This window comes from Amblyomma maculatum, chromosome 2 (genome assembly GCF_055883805.1).
Source record: "Amblyomma maculatum isolate TAMU_Amacu chromosome 2, ASM5588380v1, whole genome shotgun sequence".
In the NCBI taxonomy this organism is placed as follows: Eukaryota; Metazoa; Arthropoda; class Arachnida; order Ixodida; family Ixodidae; genus Amblyomma; species Amblyomma maculatum.
In genome coordinates, this window is record NC_139345.1 from 224,620,740 (window position 1) to 224,638,203 (window position 17,464).

Here is a 17,464-nt window from a genome sequence, read left to right on the forward strand (position 1 = left end):
GCTAGTTTACATAAGGTGCAGTCCCCTTCTGTTGGCTGGCGGTGCCTTCAGTGATCTCAATGACCAACAGGCAACGCACATACTGTGATCTGCAGGAGTCAGTGCTGCAGCAAAACTTTCCTTGGTGCAAACCGCAACTGTTTTGGCCACTTGGGGCTTGCAATGCTGAAACTGATAAATAGAGAAGGTACATCACACATCTGTGGTCACTGAAAGTACTTTATTTCAAAACACCAACCAAGAGCAGTGCATGCCGCAGTTTCAACTGTGTCAAAAACAAAGTCAAGCAAAAGGGCCATGACACACATGCCTACCCCCAACCCTACAAAGCACACAAAAGACCGCCATGGATGGAGAACAGCACATTGATGTTGGCCACTTCAACTGAAAGGTACCATTTTCAGAAGCAGTAGGGGATAAAACATTCCTTGGGCACGTCTTCTGTCTCTGTTGACAGAACTATGAGAAGCCTGGCAAATAAAAAAAAATTAAGGGAGTTCTCCTCGGTGCCCTTCAGGCAAGATTTGTAAGGAGCCACTCAACCTTTTTCCAAATGAGACAATTTCCTAGCTGTTCCAGACCTGAGAGCCAAATCTGCGAAGTTTCTGTGCATTATTACCATTTCTCAAGGTTGTACTGCATGGCACCAAGGCCTAAGTGGTCAGAGAAAAGCCCTTCTTGCAGGGAAAAATAGCTTTGTGTCAGTCCTTGAACAGAGGGTGTGAAGCCCAGCACTGCTATGGAAGAAACTAACGCTAGGCGGAGAAGGTCCGCTTCAGGAGGACGCCACACCCAGCAGGAAGCCGCCCGCAAAGCCAGTGGCCAGGAAGACATTGTCCTTGACAAACTTCTGGGCCTGCACAAGGTAAGTAAAGGGCCTGATTTGATCACAAGCATTTCAATACTATATCCGTATTGTTTGCACTGGTGACCAAGTTTCTCTAAGCAGCGATAGCGTAGGTGCCGCCTTAAAAAGATTTATTGCAAAGCACAAATGCAGTTGTGGCTAAGTTTCAGCGATTATTATTGATAAAGCAATTGAGAATGTGTCCTCAAACTTTCTGCAAAAGAACTCTGTCCACCTACAAACAAAACAAGGTGCACTGCCGCAGACAATGTACGACTTCCAGTTAAGTAACTAACGTGAATACTATACTGCCAACCAAATGTTTGGAACAATTCACCAGTTTACAGCTGAGATTCTACACGGTGTTATTGTCACGTGGTCACACTGGTGTTGTATTTGAAACTCTTGATTGGGCTGACTTGCGCCTGCAAAAGAATTAAGCGAATCGGCGATAGCTGCAAATGTGCCTGTTTGTTGTCGAGCTAAGAATGCCCATTGCACCCATCAACGTGAAGGCTGGGCAGAAACATCTAGATAAAGGCAATCTAGAAAATTGCAGAAAATACGAGTGGCCAGAAGCGCATTCTTTGCAACAAAGAAACAAAAAAAATGCAGAATTGATATTTGTGTTACAATCACACTGAAGGCCGCATGCCAGCAGCTGTAACAAATACTGATTTGAAATGGTATGCGGCAATATGAAAGTGGGAACATGCCATTATTAAAAGTTGAGAAGCAATTGCAAATAACAAAAGACTGGTTGCAGTTCAAAGCAAATATGTTTATATATGAACACACAGATTAATTAGAGCTTGTAGTGCACCTGATCACATATATATTCTAATTATAGCAAATGTGTTTATTCAACTGACATAAACAAAATGTTCCATATATCAAATAGCGCGTCTTGGCTCCCGATGTCACTCGTCACATGTGAAGCAATCTACTGCTGCCACATGAAGACTCGTGATTTGACGAACATTTCCACTGCTGCCAACGCTGGGCATGCAATGAAGCTAAAATCTGCCCGCTAGCCAAAAGGGCAGCCGCATTGACGCTCTACAACTAAATTCTTGCAGAACACAGCGATCGTGCTCTTTAGAATTCTTCTTTCATTTAATACACCCCCTTTTTACACAGCACTATTCCTGTAATATACAGCACAACGTTATACAAAAAATGGTTACGAGGAGATGGAATGGCCATGATTTTCGGATACAGTGGAATCTCATTGATACAACTTGCAAGAAAGTGTTTGCAGGCTAGTTGATGCATTACTGAAACTGGTTTACGGTGAAGACAGGAACACGGTGGAAGAAAGAGAGCGGCCACTTGGTGCGACTTTTACGCATGACGCGGCCGCCAAAGGCAACACCAGTACTGGGAGCCTGTCTCGTTTCTATGGGCGTGCCTAAGACAGGCGCTTGATTTTGACATATGGGGGCGTTTGTCTGCTTGAAACAATTTTTTCTTTTTTTTTTTTTTGTTGGCGGCATGTACCTTTATATTTCTGCCCATTTTCTGGGTTACAATTGGACCCGGGCCGCATGAATGATTTCTTAACTGATATACAGCTTTGCGGTTTACGACAACCACGCCTAATACAATATTTCCTGACAGCACTCCTGTGATTGGCGCGTAAAGAGCATCCAAAGGAGTGCAAGATGACTATGTGAGCCTTCACGGCTGCCAACATGTGCAAAGTTTTAGGTACTGTCGCGCTGAAAAAAAAAAAGAATGAACACAGTTACGTTTGCGCTCTCCGCTGTTTCAATTTCTTACCATTATTTTTTCCTGTTAACAAAAACACGCTAATGTCAACCGACCTTATAAATTGATTTTAAAATTTGATATTCCAGCCCAATGACTGGAAAGAAGATATCTGCAATTGGTTTCGCTGCCAAATGTTTTTTTTTTTCGGGGCTTAGGAAATTAATAATGAAGGAGTGGAGGAGTGCGCTTATGTTCTGTGCTGTTTTTGACAATTATTGATTACAGAAAGTATAATAAAGTTAGGTAGCTGAAAATGGTCTCACTAAAAATATGCATGCTTTTGTTTGTGTTCAGATAATTTTGTTTTTTTGGGGGGAAGTACAGATTTCTTTTTATTTACATGAAGAATATAGGAGAGGTTGGTGCCGCATAGTGGTTCTGGCTACTCCTTTCCCCCAAATTTATGAGAAACACCTGGTCTGTTTTTATAACATTTCTTAAAGTATAATAATTGGTTCACAGAAAAAAAAAAAAGGCGCAGTATCTGTCACAAATGTTCTGTGGACACCTGGGGCCGAATTACGTACCGCTCACAGTCACAAACCAGTCGCAAACCTCTCACAATGCCCTGTTCCTATTGGTGAGTCCTAAGCGGCAGACAGGCTGACCAAATAAGAACAGGGCATTGTGAGCGGTTTGTGACTGTGAGCGGTACGTAATTCGGCCCTTGATCATTGCCGGGGGGACACGGCTCTTTGAGACGAAAAAATCGATTTTTTTTTAAACTGACATTTTCAGAATCTGTAGCTATTATTCCTTTAATTCGCCAGGTTTTATATCTCGCGGTGCAGTATTTGGGCCGCAGAATCAATTTATAGCATTACTGTCAACTGAAATCAGCAAAAAAAAAAAAAAAAAAAAAAGAAAACGCGCAATCGCAGCTATCTTGGTCTCGTTGGAAAGAGCAGCTTTTCTTTTCCGATTTCCCGCCACAAGTGCCTGGTGACTGAAATCCGAGCATAAAGTCCAAACGCGCGGTTCTATTCGTCGAGCTAGCACATGTGATTAAAAAGCGCGCTGTGATTGGCCGCGCAAAGTTCCCGTCGTCTGCTCCTCTGCAAGCGACGCGTCTCCCCTTAGCCATAGAGAAAGAGATTCCTTAGCCTTCAGTCGTAGGGTTGTGACGAGTGCGGCACGATGTCGGAAGCAACGCCGAAGTTTGCCACGAGTCACAAGTTTGGCAAAAAGAGGAAACGATCGGCCTACAACTGCAAGAAGAGCTCAGTTCCTTCGGCCGGCGTCGAGAATAGTCCGCCGCCAACAGCAAGTGATGCCGAAGCCGCGGCCTAACCGGATCGCCGACATTCCGGACAGCAGCCGCATTCGGCGCGACACCGAAATATTGCAGCGTACGGAGTTGTTGCAGAGAGAAATGGAAGCCCAAGAAAAGCTACAAGTCAACACCGGCCACCAAGCGAAAGATGGATGTTTTCACTCGCGCTGACGATGTTGCGGCCGCGCCATCGGACACCGAGACGGGCTTCGTCAGTTTGGACGACATGAACGCGTGCAAGGTGTGCGGCGGTAGCATCACGGTAGGGAAAGGTGAATATGGCCTCGCCCCGTGTGAACGTGCAACCCGTTCGTTGCGAACGTCCTTGCTGCGCGCGCGATGCAAGCCACCGGGAATCGACAAACGGCACTCAATGACGTTTTTGCTACAATGCGGCCTCCACAACAAAACTTGGCAAAGGTATGTGAAGAAGAAGCTGGCTGCCAAGAAGCAAACGTCTCTGTGCGCGCAATCGGTCCGGGATGATAAATTGCAGGTTGCAAATCCCGGAAACATTGCTGTGTCATACCTGGATGACGCGCGGCCACTCGTCCCATATCGGCGTCGGCACGGTCATCGAGCTGTTAACAGGACTGGTTCTCGATTACGTGGTCCTGAGTAATTTTTGCGCTGGTTGCGAGCGTGCCCCAAGCGAAGATGACCCGGCATACAAGGAATTGGAAGGAGACCCATGCATGCCAGAAAAACACCACCAAGAAGGCTGGTGAAATGGAAGTTGAGGCTGCTCTCACCCTCTTCCAGAGATCACTGCAACGGCACAACCTGAGATACACCACCCTACTCAGATGGTGACAGACCACCGCCGAGCAGTGGCATCTGCACACAAGTGCAAGACCACTGTGGACATGCAGCACGTTTTCACAAAACTCCATTTGGGTGGCCATAGTCAGTCTGACTACATCCCTGGTGCCTTCTAGTCACTTACATTGCAAAATATTGCAATATTTTCTCGTCATTTTTTATTAAAAGAGAGCCAATCTTTTTTTTTTCTCGTTTTCTCGAAACACCGATTCTTGCTTATTTGCAGAAGCGATATCTCTGCCTTCAATGGATACAAAACCATAATTTTTGTTGTGGCATGTAGCTAAAAGTGCAAAGCACACAATGTTAGGAGCAAATTTTGCAATTTACGTTTTAAATATTTTTAAATTTTGCTCTAGGCCAGACAGTAGGGCACCCACATTTGAATGGCGGACTTCTAAATGCTATAACATCGCTAATATTTATCAAAAAAGTGCTCCTAACATTGTATACATTATGCTTTCTAGTACCTAGCAAAGTGTCAATATGAATTTTTTTTAGTGTGGTTACTTTTTCTTGTTTCTGCAAATTGTGAACAATTAATTTCATTTATCTTTTGAACTAATTGGCCAATTGGAAAAATAGTTACATATTTAAAATCAGCGCAAGAAACTGAATCAGACTACCTAGTTTATAAAGTTTGGTCGAAAATTAAGAAAAATAGCTTTAAGAGTGAAAGCGGAAAGAGAGAAAGGGGTGCAGTAGTGGAGGGCTAAGGAGTAATTTCGACCACCCGGAGATCTTGAACGTGCACTGACATCGCACAGCACACCTTTTCTCACCTCTTCTTTTCGCCTCCATCGAAACTTGGCCGCCGGTGGTCGGGATCGAACCCGGGTACACTGGCACAGTAGTTGGGAATCTTAATCACTGCACCACCGCGGCGGGGCAAAATCGGCCCAGGAAATGACATTTTGCCTATTCTGCAGGCCTGTCTCAAAAAAAAAAAAAAAAATGTGTAGTTGCTGCAGTGAATTGCTAAAAAAAATTAATGAAAGCATTGTTGTCAGGCAAAAGGCCAGTCAATTGCTAAAAAAATTAATGAAAGCATTGTTGTCAGGCAAAAGGCCAGTCAATTACTAAAACAAATTAATGAAAGCACGGTTGTCAGGCAAAATGCCAATCAATTACTAAAAAAAATTATTGAAAGCATCATTGTCAGGCAAAAGGCCAGTCAATTGCTAAAAAAAATTAGTGACAGCATCATCCATGACCAGCTTCTTATGTGGGAGACCTGAGTGAGGCAAATGAAGTTCTCAAAGACTGTGGCATCGAACACACATCTGTTATCACTCAGGCCAGTGATTCAAGGCTGAAATTTTATATCGCTGGATATGTGGCGAAGAAATGCATCGCTGGCACAAAATGTGAAGACTGATGCAGACAACTTCTCAGTCTCAAGAACGGAACTGCTCCAGATGCAGCGTGTCTTAATTACCAGTTGAAAGTCAGCGCTCGTTGTGTCGTCTTCTAATCTTGTGCTCCCGTCCACGTTCCGCGCTGTTACCTTAAGATGCATAATCAACATATGCCCAAGCTGCTATTCTAGTTAATTACCAGTGCAGTTGACAGAGGCGGTCTTGTGTTTCCATCAACCAATCAAACGCCCCTGTGACATCCCATGAAAACACCTTTACTCGCTGTTTTAGTGCGCATGAAATCCGAAGAGACAGCCTTATTGACTTGGTATCCATTCTCCAAATGACCAAACTGCAGCTGGTTGGTTGTCACGGACATATTAAATTTGTGACAAACAAAGTAATCAAGTTCTATGTTCTTAGCAGACTACACCTGAAGAAGCAGAATTCATTTTCAAAAGAAAGGAAAGGGAGAATGAAACTGTTGAAACTGAGGTGGGTTATTTAATTTGCTATTTGGTTGTGAGCAGTTATGCCTGGAAATTGTGTTTATTCTACCTGTATTACATGTATATTTGAGGCCTTCAACAGCAACCTCAACATTGTGATATTTCACTTTTCTTTCCAGCATTCTTGCCCTTAAGTGCAATAAACAAAACTTTGCTTATCCATGAGAGTTTTTTGTGAATGCACGTTCTGGCTATCATCTGGCTAAAAATTGCACTTTCCCACTTTAGACTCACCGGAAATTCGCAGACAACAAAGAATACAAATAAGCCTGGTGCCTGCGTACTGTGCGACGTAACCGCACGTTAAATAATCGCATGTGCATTCTCTGTAATCTTCGACTGCAACGCCCCTCAACCCGAGTCGCTTTGGCTTTTTTAAAACTCACAATACTAAACCAAAATAATTAGCTTTATAACTTCGACCACTGTGCACATCGGGAAATGGTATGTAATGCATCTTCAGACCAAAACTTCGTCATTTAAGCAGCATTTAGTAGCGCGCCAAGCAAAACAACCGGCACAACCGCATCGCCCACTTTCACGGTGCCAAAGAGCATATTAGCAGTCAACGTCACTCCTGACTTGCCTATTTTGCTTACCTGTTTAAAATATTTCAAGCGGTAACAATAATTTTAACATTTTGTTGGTATGACTGCGCTGCAACCACAGCAAAGTTTACCCAGCCACGGCGCGCGCTCTCCCTCGAGACCGGCCGTGCCCCAGCGCGAGCCGAGCACGCATCGAAGTGCTGAGAGCAGCGCCACCTACGAGAGGCATGAAATGTAGGAGCGGCGCTCGCGGCCCGCTCGCGTCACCTATAGCGACGCACACTCTATAGACCCTTTACTACAGTGGCTTCACTGTACCTTTACTACAGTGGCTAGAATAGGGGAAGTGTGCGGACCGCGCTGCCGACTCTGAAGCCCTTCCGTGATGCTCCGGAGCGGGAGATCCAGGGGCCGCTGACAAACGCTTACACGTCCGCTCACTGCGTGTCGTCTGCTCGCCGCGCGGTTAATCAGCCGCGTCTGAGACATCCCTTCAATATCCGATGCATACCTTCTGCTCTTACTGCGACCTCCACTTTTACACGGCATCTTTATTTATTTGGCAACTATCTAAGTCATGCCGATGTAATTTTATTATTCTATGCAGCGGCCATTTTTAAGCGGAAGAATTACAGCCAGCATTCTAAGCGGGATTTCGCCGGGGTGGCTTTAAAACCTCCTTTGAGCAATCACTCCAAGAAAAACTTGCCGCCAGTAACTGCCATCAGACACGGGCCGAGGTAAAAAGATTAACTTTGCTGGCCACAGTGCTAGATAGACCACTCCACAATTTCGGTACTCAGTTTTCTTTTTTTTTTTTTTTTTCACGTATTAAGCTGCCAGTCTTTCAAGCTGCGCTTTGATCGAAGGTCGTTGGCTTCATCCTATATCACACAGTGGCACTAAAGACGTTAATTAGGTCTCCTTAATCCTAATGAGAGAGAAAGAGAGAGAGAGAAGGCAGAGAGGTTAACCAGGAAAGCTTCCGGTTTGCTACCCTACACTGGGGAAGGGGAATGAGGAGTTTAAAGGAGAAAGATAGAAGAGAATGATAGGAAAGGTAAGGCGGCGAAGAGCACAGTCACAGTTTCTCAATCAAGTTTGTGTCTCTCATAAAACACATAAGTGCTTTGAAGGCTTTGCCGTTAGACGCCTTCTGTGGCCATGGGCCGAGGATTTTCTCCTCTGTGAAAGGACGGCTGTCAAGATGGTCCAGAGCCGAACGCAGCGCATATCTTTCGCTTGCAAAAGCAGGGCACTCGCAAAGGAGATGCTGTGTGGTCTCTTCGCAGCCGCATCTTTCACAGTTAGGGCTATCCGCCATTCTCATCACATGAGCGTATTTTTTGGTGAATGCAACACCGAGCCACATACGGCACATCAGTGTTGTTTCGCGCCGCCCTTTGTTAGGGGGAACACGAAGGCGCAGCCCAGGGTCTAGTTCCCTGAGGCGTCGATTGGAAAATTCTCCTTTGTTCCAGGCTGAAAGCGTTAGCTCCACCGCTAAGGAACGAAGTCGACAAGCTGCGTCAACTCTAGATATAGGAATGTTCACTGTAGTTCCGTCGTTGTGTGCAGAACGGGCAACTTGGTCTGCCTGGTGGTTTCCCTCAATACCGCAATGTCCAGGTAGCCACTGGAAAATTATATCATGACCTTGTGATGTAGCGTCGTGGTATAGCACGCGGATCTCTGCAGTTAGTTGTTCATGTGATCCACGACGTAGCGCAGCTTGAACGCCTTGAAGCGCTGCTTTCGAGTCCGTAAAAATGGACCAGACACCTGGAAGTTCCTGGCCGATGTATTCAATAGCTGCACGTAAGGCAGCCAGTTCCGCACCAGTTGAAGAGGTGGGGTACGTCGTCTTGATTCTCAGCACGATGGACCTCGACGGTATCACTACGGACCCAGCGGAGCTTGTTGAAGCAACTGAGCCATCGGTGTAGACGTGTTCACGATTATTGTGCATAGAATACAGGTGATCCAACGTCATTTGCTTCAAGGCAGGCAATGGTACACCCATTTTCTTTTTTACTCCCGGAATAGATAGGTAAACTTTCGGTTCATGTAGGCTCCATATGGGTAAACTCGGTCTTGAAGCTGGAGTGAACTGTGAAGGAAGGTAGGTGCGATGAGCTGCTATGGTTTTGGCAAATGCAGTATGTGGTCTAATTGTTGGGATAGTTGCCAGGTGGTGACGGGAAACCCGCGTGAGGTGCCGTATATGTGTCCTCATGGTTTCAACAGCAATATATGTAGCTATGGGATGCTCGCGGGAGAGAAGAACCGTTGCTGCCGTTGAGGTGCATTTTGGCAGTCCAAGGCAGATGCGGAGAGCTTGAGCTTGCACGCATTGGAGGATCTCGATGTTCGTCTTCCTAATATTATTGAATATTGGAAAGCTGTACCGCATGTAACCCAGGAAAAGTGAACGGTATAGTTGCAGCATAGAGTGCACTGACGCGCCCCAGGACTTGCCTCCTAGAAAGGAGAGAACATGGGCAATTGCCGTCAGTCTTTTCTTCATACCACTGATATGTGGACTCCACGAGAGGTTCCTATCAATGACGATTCCAAGGAAGCGATGACTCTTTTCATAAGGAATAGCTTTGCCATTTATGTAAACTGCGTATTGTGACATTGATTTTCGTGTGAAGGCCACCACAGAACACTTCTCTGTTGAGATAGTAAGACCCTGTACACGAAGATATGACGTCACAATCGATGCCGCTTTTTGTAGTCTTGCACGAACTTGGGGTCGAGTCACGCTAATCCTAATGAAAACCCAAGGAACTATTTAGGTACTTAGCTAAGCGTGCCAAGGCATGGCATAACAAAGCTACAGGAGGCAATACTTTTCTAAACATGAGCTGTAAACATTGCATGTATATCCGTGCTAGTAAACCACACCTGAATTTTTTTTCACCATGAATTTTGTTGTTTTCCGAATAGATAAGTGAGTAGCTGAAGAATCACTTAGGGATTGTAGTAATTTTGTTTTCGCAGTTACTGTCTTGCTTCGCTACTGATTTTGCCTGGGCTGCTTAATTTGGCTGTTTTTCTTCTCTGAGACAAGAAGAAACACCTCTGCTGCACAACGAAATTTCATTCTATAATTGATTAGCCTGCACTGAAGTATTGGGAAAATTTCTAAATTACCGCCATTTGTTTATTTTTTTTTTGTTTTTCAGTTCTTCAGCGGCGTTATTTAAATAACTGGCAGTTATCATTTTCGTATCAACAGCTCTGAACTTCGTGACCGTATTCGGTGGAAGACTTTAGCAACCCGAAGAAAAATCTACTGGCTGAAGTTCTTGTGCAGCATTTAAATGATTGTACCGGTATTAATAAAAATACTTATCTAAAGCAGCCATATTACATTTCGGAGATACTAGACAACACGAAAAAGATCAATGCCACATTAATGTATTTAAGTATTCGTTTTTCCCTAAAACAATTCTGGACTGGAATAAGCCTCCGAATGATGTAGTTTGTGCACCTGGCTTCCAAAGTGCTGTTGAAATGATGTTGTGATATATTTATTCCAGACGCTGCGTTTGATGTATGTTATGTTATCACTTATATTACTTGTGAATTCATTTAGGGTTCTATTAGTGTGTTGTGTTACCTTGCTAACAAGTTTCCCGATACCTTCTTTGCATGTGTTATTGTATACGTTCCTTGATCAGCGCCCAGGAGATCCAGATCAGCAGTTAGGCGCACACTGTGCGCTACATTCAGTGATACCCCACTGATCTCACGAACCTTTATGACGTAACAGAAAAGTCCATGCGTGCATGTATGTGATTAAAAGCCAGTTTATGTTCAGAACTGGCCGTCAGGTCATCAGGCTCCTCACATGGCAGTGGCCGCAGCCCCTTAATCGTTATATGTCGTCGCCTTTATGACAGTGCTGAACGATGGGCACAGCCTCACCTTATGATTATTTTCCTTGAAACGGTTTTTGACACATGTATATCAAGGCATAATCAGAAAAATGGTACGGAACACGCCGTACTAAAGGGCCACCCACGATCGTTCTATCAATTAACATTAGCAGTTGTGCCGTAAATAACGTGCCAAAGCTGACGTAACAGCAATTATTTTCCAAAGCAGCTCGCAAACAGCAGCGTTGCGCCTTTCAATAATTTCTCACACAGAACAACTATTCCTAGTACGATTTGTACCCGCTTTTGTAACGAGGTACAAAACAATGACTTTGTCGCCGGCTCATCCTACACCGTGAGGCAGAATTTGCACCAAAAAACAACGCAAAGCGCCCACATCCCGTGCACACTCCAGGGTTCAAGCACGCGTTTCGTGCGCCGACCTGACGTGTAAGCGAGAAGGCGCGCCATCTAGCGGAAGCATCACCAGACGGCTTCAATGCTCCCCATAGGCGCCGCTTGGCGGTAATCACACTTTAGTACTCTAGTCACTGTACCTTTACAGCGCGAGCGCTAGAACACTATACGAGCACTTGGGCGCTGCCATATTTGATCATGTGACCCTACCGCCATCGCCGGCCCGGCCTTCTGGCCTCCTGGTTTGACGGCTTCCGGCACGCTGGTACTCGGCTGCACGGTGCGGCGTACCAGCTTTCGCTGGGGACAACGAGCTTGTAGACAGGCAATAAACTTCATGTGAATGCCTATAGTATGTGTAGGTGCTAAAATATGTTTAATTTAACCACGTAGTTCATTTATTGCGTCCTCCTAAATGTCTGCATTGGATAGAACGTTTCGACAAACCCATCAGCCGTCGACTCGGTTTTTTGTTTTGCTTTTTTTTATCAATTCCCTCTCTAGTGCTCTTTGTGGAAAACGTGACTTTCTGTAAAACTGAATAGATTACAAACTGATTATTCCCTCAAACTTATATTTTTTAATTTTCTTGCGCAAAGGGCGAACGCATGCTCAGACTATGCTGGCTGAGACGCATTATATGAATGTTCATTTACCATTGTACAATACTTACTGCACAATATGGACGCGTGTGTAATCCCCGACAATTGATAAGATATAATTTTATCTCCTGTAAACGTCCTGGCTTCAAAAGACTATTACGCTGCTTGAAGGCCGCATCAGGCGCTCAGCGGCGTTCACCTGCGCTCGGGCGAAGGTGACTGGAAACTGCACCGGAATTTAGAACGCACAGTACGCAGCCCAAGCAAGCAGGGATATAAAAAAATCTTATCATGGTAAATTTCATCATTGGCCCGTGCATTAGTTTCATAAAAGCAGCAGTTATTACGTGTATTTTAGCAGTACTTGTCTAATTAAAGTTTGGTTTTGTTTGTGCGGTGTTACGTCCCAAAGCGACTCAGGCTATGAGTGGAGGACTGCGGAAATTCCCATCCCCTTGGGGTTCTTTAATGTGCACTGACATCGCACAAAACACGGGCGCCTGGGTTTTTGGCTCCAGCGAAAAGCAGCCGCCGAGGCCGAGATTCGATCCCGCATATCCTAGGGAATAGTACCTAATTAAAGTAAACAGATTCACTTACATGTCCACACTAACTTTCCTTCTCTGCGCAATCAATTCGTACAAATGCATAGACATTAATAGCAACATGAAGGTACCTCTTAACGCCCTACGAAAAAAACTCGGCAGCAGTGAAAAGACTCAATATCCAATTCCTGAGAAAACGTCAGGGTCGTTCTCGCATTCCTATGGCTACTGCCGGTGCTAAAACGAGCTGGGGCGTGAGGTATAGCCATTCTCTGCAATTCCCAGGCGCTTTCTTGTCCCAGAAAGGAACATAAACTCGTGATACATCTCCCAGAAAAACGGTTGCCTAGGCCATGATGTGCACCTTATGTAGAAAGCGTCTTCTTTCTTCCGCCAATAAACAACAGGGTCATTAGCTCTACTTCCTCGCAGAATACTTCGACAATACAGATGACACCTGCATCAAAGCAGCGCTGTTTAAAAGTCAGCTGGTATTCTTACACAGGATACACAGTAGTTAGCACTGCGCGCCGATGCGTTCCGAAGGCCAGCAATGACGGCCGTCCTAGTGGCGCCACCTGTTAGGGAAGAGTGAAACTACTCGCTGTAAACGGTCTATAGGGTCCAAAGTAATGATTGAGAAGTTTTTCTGATAGGCCTGGGCGCCGGACAGGTGTTCACACCCAGACTTTGTCACCAGGCTGGAACACGACATAGCGATGTCGGTCGTTATATCGGCGTGCTTGCTGCTTTGTAATGTGATTACGGGCGAGTTGGCGAGCTTCCTCAGCGTATTTGGTGAATTCTGCGTCAGCGGTAAGCAGCTGGTCGTCAGCCGCACATGGCAGCATAGCGTCGAGCACGGTCTGTACATCGCGTCCGTATACTAGGCGAAATGGAGTGAATCGAATTGTTTCTTGGACGGCCGTGTCATATGCAAATATGTGACATAAGGCAATATCTCATCCCATGTTTTACCCCGCACCTCCACGTACATGGCGAGCATGTCTGCTATTGTTTTGTTTAGTCACTAAGTAAGGCCATTAGACTGAGGATGGTAAGCAGTAGTCTTTCGGTGATGTGTCTGGCTTAGTTGGAAAACTTTTTCAAGAAGACGCGCTGTAAATGCCTTGCCACGATCAGTGATGACGTATGAAGGGGCGCCATGGCGGAGGACAATCTGCGTCATGAAAAATTGTGCCGCTTCGGAGGATGTTGCACGTGGCACCGCCTATTTTCCGCAGAACGTGTCAGATAATCTGTAGCCACAATAATCCACTTATTGCTAGCTGACGATAGAGGAAAAGGGCCGAGAAAGTCCATACCAATTTGGTCGAATGGTACTAGCGGTGGGGGAATAGGCTACAGGAAACCCGCTGGCTTCAATGGCGGTGTCTTGCGTCGCTGGCACCCGCGGCAACCTCAAACATGTCGATGAACGGTGGCGGCAAGTTTGGGCCAGTATTAGGCCTGGCGCACTCCGGTAAGAGTGCATGCAAAGCCCAAGTGTCTAGCGGTGAGTTCATCATGGCAAGCATGAAGGATTTCATCGCGGAGATCTGCAGGGATGACTAGAAGATAGGCTCGGTCACTGTTGTCGGCGCGTTTCTTGTAGAGGATTCCGTCGAGCGTACAGAAGGATGGCAAGTCCTTAGCAAATAGTTGAGATACTGTATAATCAAAACCCTCCAGATGATCGATCACAGTTTTGAGGTCTGGATCAGCCCGTTGCCGGGCCTTCAAATCAGAGGAACTGATAATGCCAAGAAAATGGGCGTCTTCGTCCGTACTGTCATGGGCCAACTCCACGGGTGATCGAGACAGTGTGTCAGCATCTTCATGTTTACGTCCAGATTTATAAACGATAGAGTAATCAAATTCCTGCATACGAAGACCACCGTGCAAGACGTCCTGATGGGTCTCAGTGACTAGCCAGCCAACACAAAGCATGATGGTCTGTCACAACTTTAAATTTACGGCTGCAGAGGTAAGGTCGAAATTTCATTGTGGCCCAAACGACGGCGAGACACTCCTTTTCAGAAGTTGAATAGTTTGATTCTGCCCGAGAAAGGGTGCGGCTGGCATAAGCGATCACTTTTTCCTCGCCTTGCTGGTGCTGGACCAGAACAGCACCCAGACCAACGTTGCTGGCGTCGGTGTGAATTTCTGTGGCAGCGTCCTCATAGAAGTGTGCAAGAACGGGAGGGTTGTGCAGCCGTTGGCGCAGCTCGGCGAATGCTTCCTGCTACTCGGAAGACCAGACGTACGGGACGTCATCACGTGTCAGGAGCGTCAAAGGTTCTGCAATTTTGGCAAATCGGCAATGAAACGGCGATAGTATGCGCACAGGCCCAAGAAACTTCGGACTGCTTTCTTCGTGGTAGAGATGGGAAAGTTGGCTACAGTGACTGTTTTGTCAGGATCAGGCCGGACACCGTCAGTGCTAACCCCATGACAGAGAAATTTCAGCTGCTAATATCCAAAGTGACATTTTTCCGGTTTGAGTGTCAAATCGGCCGAGCGAAGAGCATCCAATACAGTTCACAGCTGCTTAAGATGTTGGTCAAACGTTTCTGAAAACACGATGACGTCGCCCAAATAAACCAAACAGGTTTGCCATTTAAGACCAGCAAGTACGGTGTCCATCATTCTCTTGAACGTCGCTGGCGCTGAACACAGACCGAAAGGCAATACTTTAAATTCATATAAGCCATCGGGTGTCACAAAGGCAGTCTTTTCCCAATCGCGCTCATCCACTTCTTTAACACTTCTTTTTGGGCGAGTTGGTACATATTTGGAAAACTTTGAAAGAGCGCAAACACACACAACCACTAAAGACAAGAGGCGCTTGTGTCTCGTCTCTTGTCTTTAGTGGTTGTGTGTGTTTGCGCTCTTTCAAAATCATCCACTTCTATCTGCCAATAACCACTTTTTAAATCAATAGAGGAAAAGAACTTGGCGTTGCGAAGTCGATCGACCGAATCGTCGATACGGGGCAACGGATATACATCTTTTTTTGTGATGTCATTCAGTTTCCTGTAATCAACACAAAAACGCAGCGTGCCATCCTTTATCTTAACCAACACGACTGGCGACGACCACGGACTATTAAACGGCCGAATAACATCATCATTAAGCATTTCCTGGACTTGTGTGTGAATTGCCTCACGTTCTTTGGACAAAATACGGTACGGCTGCTGTCGAATAGGTCGGACATCGTCAGACATTAAGATGCGATGCTTGGTGATAGAAGTTTGTGGACTTTCGATGACGACGCAAAGCACGGGGCGTACTCCAGCAGTAAGGCGTGCAGGTCGCATTGTTGGCAGGCAGAAAGGTCACTGCTAACATCGATGTGGTCTAGAACACCAGGAGTATCAATAATGTCAGACGCAAAACATTTAGAAACTTCGTTTAACAGTTCGCCGAAATTTACAGGAACGACAACACAGCTAGCGCACACACTCAGGGACTGATACCTGTGCACCACCAAGGACTCCCGGACAGTCGCCTACTCGTATGCAGGCAAAGAGAACACGGAGCTGGACACTTCGTTCCAGCTCCACGACCTCCGAGCGGCCTTAAGCAAGATGAAACGCGGCACTGCACCTGGGCGCGACAAGGTTACGGTCAAGCTTTTGGCCAACCTTCCCGATGCAGCATATGTCGTGGTTTGCCGTGAGATCGACCTAGAGGTGGCGCCACTGTCACTCCGGTAGTGTGGATCGGCAGCCGGCGGCGCTCGCAGAAACGCACGCTGCGTAGGTCTGCTTCCGAGTTTACGGCGGGTTTGTTAACGATGAAAACGTGTTTTCTGCAGTATTTCTGCAATATTGCAGAAAAAAACCCAAGGATTTCGCCAATGCAGCAGAAGAAGAGCGGATTTTAGGAAAACAAAGCACGCAACCACCAGTCTTCTAGATTTACTTTGCCCGTTTCTTGCGCTGTATCGCGCTCACGCGCCTAATGCTTGGGCCTGCCTAATGACAGCTTTTGTTTTTCTTATCGACTTTTAAACAGTTTGCACGTGTCGCATGTGAGTGAGACCGGCGAATTTAGTGTCAAGCCCACGCAGATACAAGGTTCGTGCTCTGACCTGCAGTAATTTAGATTGAATCGAGGCAGCCTGGTTCACTATATCGCACTTGACTCGAGGATTAAGCAGGTTAAATGTAGCATTGGCAGCGCACAGCATGGCGAGTTGCTTTAGACTGAGTGCACATCAACTCTGGCCCAGACAACCACGCACAGGTATTCCCCAAAAATGAGATCACGCCGACACTATACAGGAAACCCCGCGCACAGGAAAGCTGATTGTTCACGTGTACAGTGCTAAGTGGATTGTATTTGCCGAGATGCTTTTTGCGGCCACTGTCATAGAATGTGATAGTGTATTAATGTGTGCGCCACTAACTGTAAATGATTTCCTGAAACCGAGGAAAGTATAAGGGATTTCTGATGTGTGTGATGTTAATATATAACGGTAAATTAGTAGTGTAATTATTTTGTTTTGCAATACGAATAAATTTCACCCTGTGAAAGAACTTTTACACACTTGACAGAATTTACAATAATCAGCGATTAATTTTCAGTAACGTTAAAGTGCAAGCTACGAATTACTCGCTGCGAAGACATCGTTATAAACTTTGCATGGGCACTGTCATGTTCTGGGAAGCAATTTTACAGGCTGAAAATTTCTTTATCACTAATTATTTAGCAGTGACTAAATTTTATGCGAAGTAAAATATTGGGGTTGCTTCCAAAACAGATGCCGGATATAAAACTATTCCGAAAGAAATGGAGGTCATCTTATTATGCGACTATAAAAATGTATTTATTTCCGAACTAAACACTGATATTTAAGCCCGCATGAAGCCGTTTTA

General features: G+C 45.6%; 1 protein-coding gene across 5 annotated transcripts in view; it reads right to left on the bottom strand.

The window, feature by feature from the left end:
* Nucleotides 1-203: 203 nt before the first annotated feature.
* The window catches only part of LOC146201395 (FUN14 domain-containing protein 1-like), a 68,126-nt gene continuing 50,865 nt past the window's right edge, over nt 204-17,464 (bottom strand). For 3 of the 5 annotated variants that reach the window (XM_084595814.1, XM_084595816.1, XM_084595815.1), the window contains 2 exons: nt 5,498-5,646; nt 204-856 (listed from right to left, as the gene is read on the bottom strand). In XM_084595814.1, coding sequence (XP_084451940.1) covers nt 616-856; nt 5,498-5,646 — 390 coding nt within the window. In that variant the 3' untranslated portion in view covers nt 204-615. The remainder of the gene's footprint in view (nt 857-5,497; nt 5,647-17,464) is intronic. The other 2 variants (XM_084595817.1, XM_084595818.1) reach the window with 1 other exon arrangement.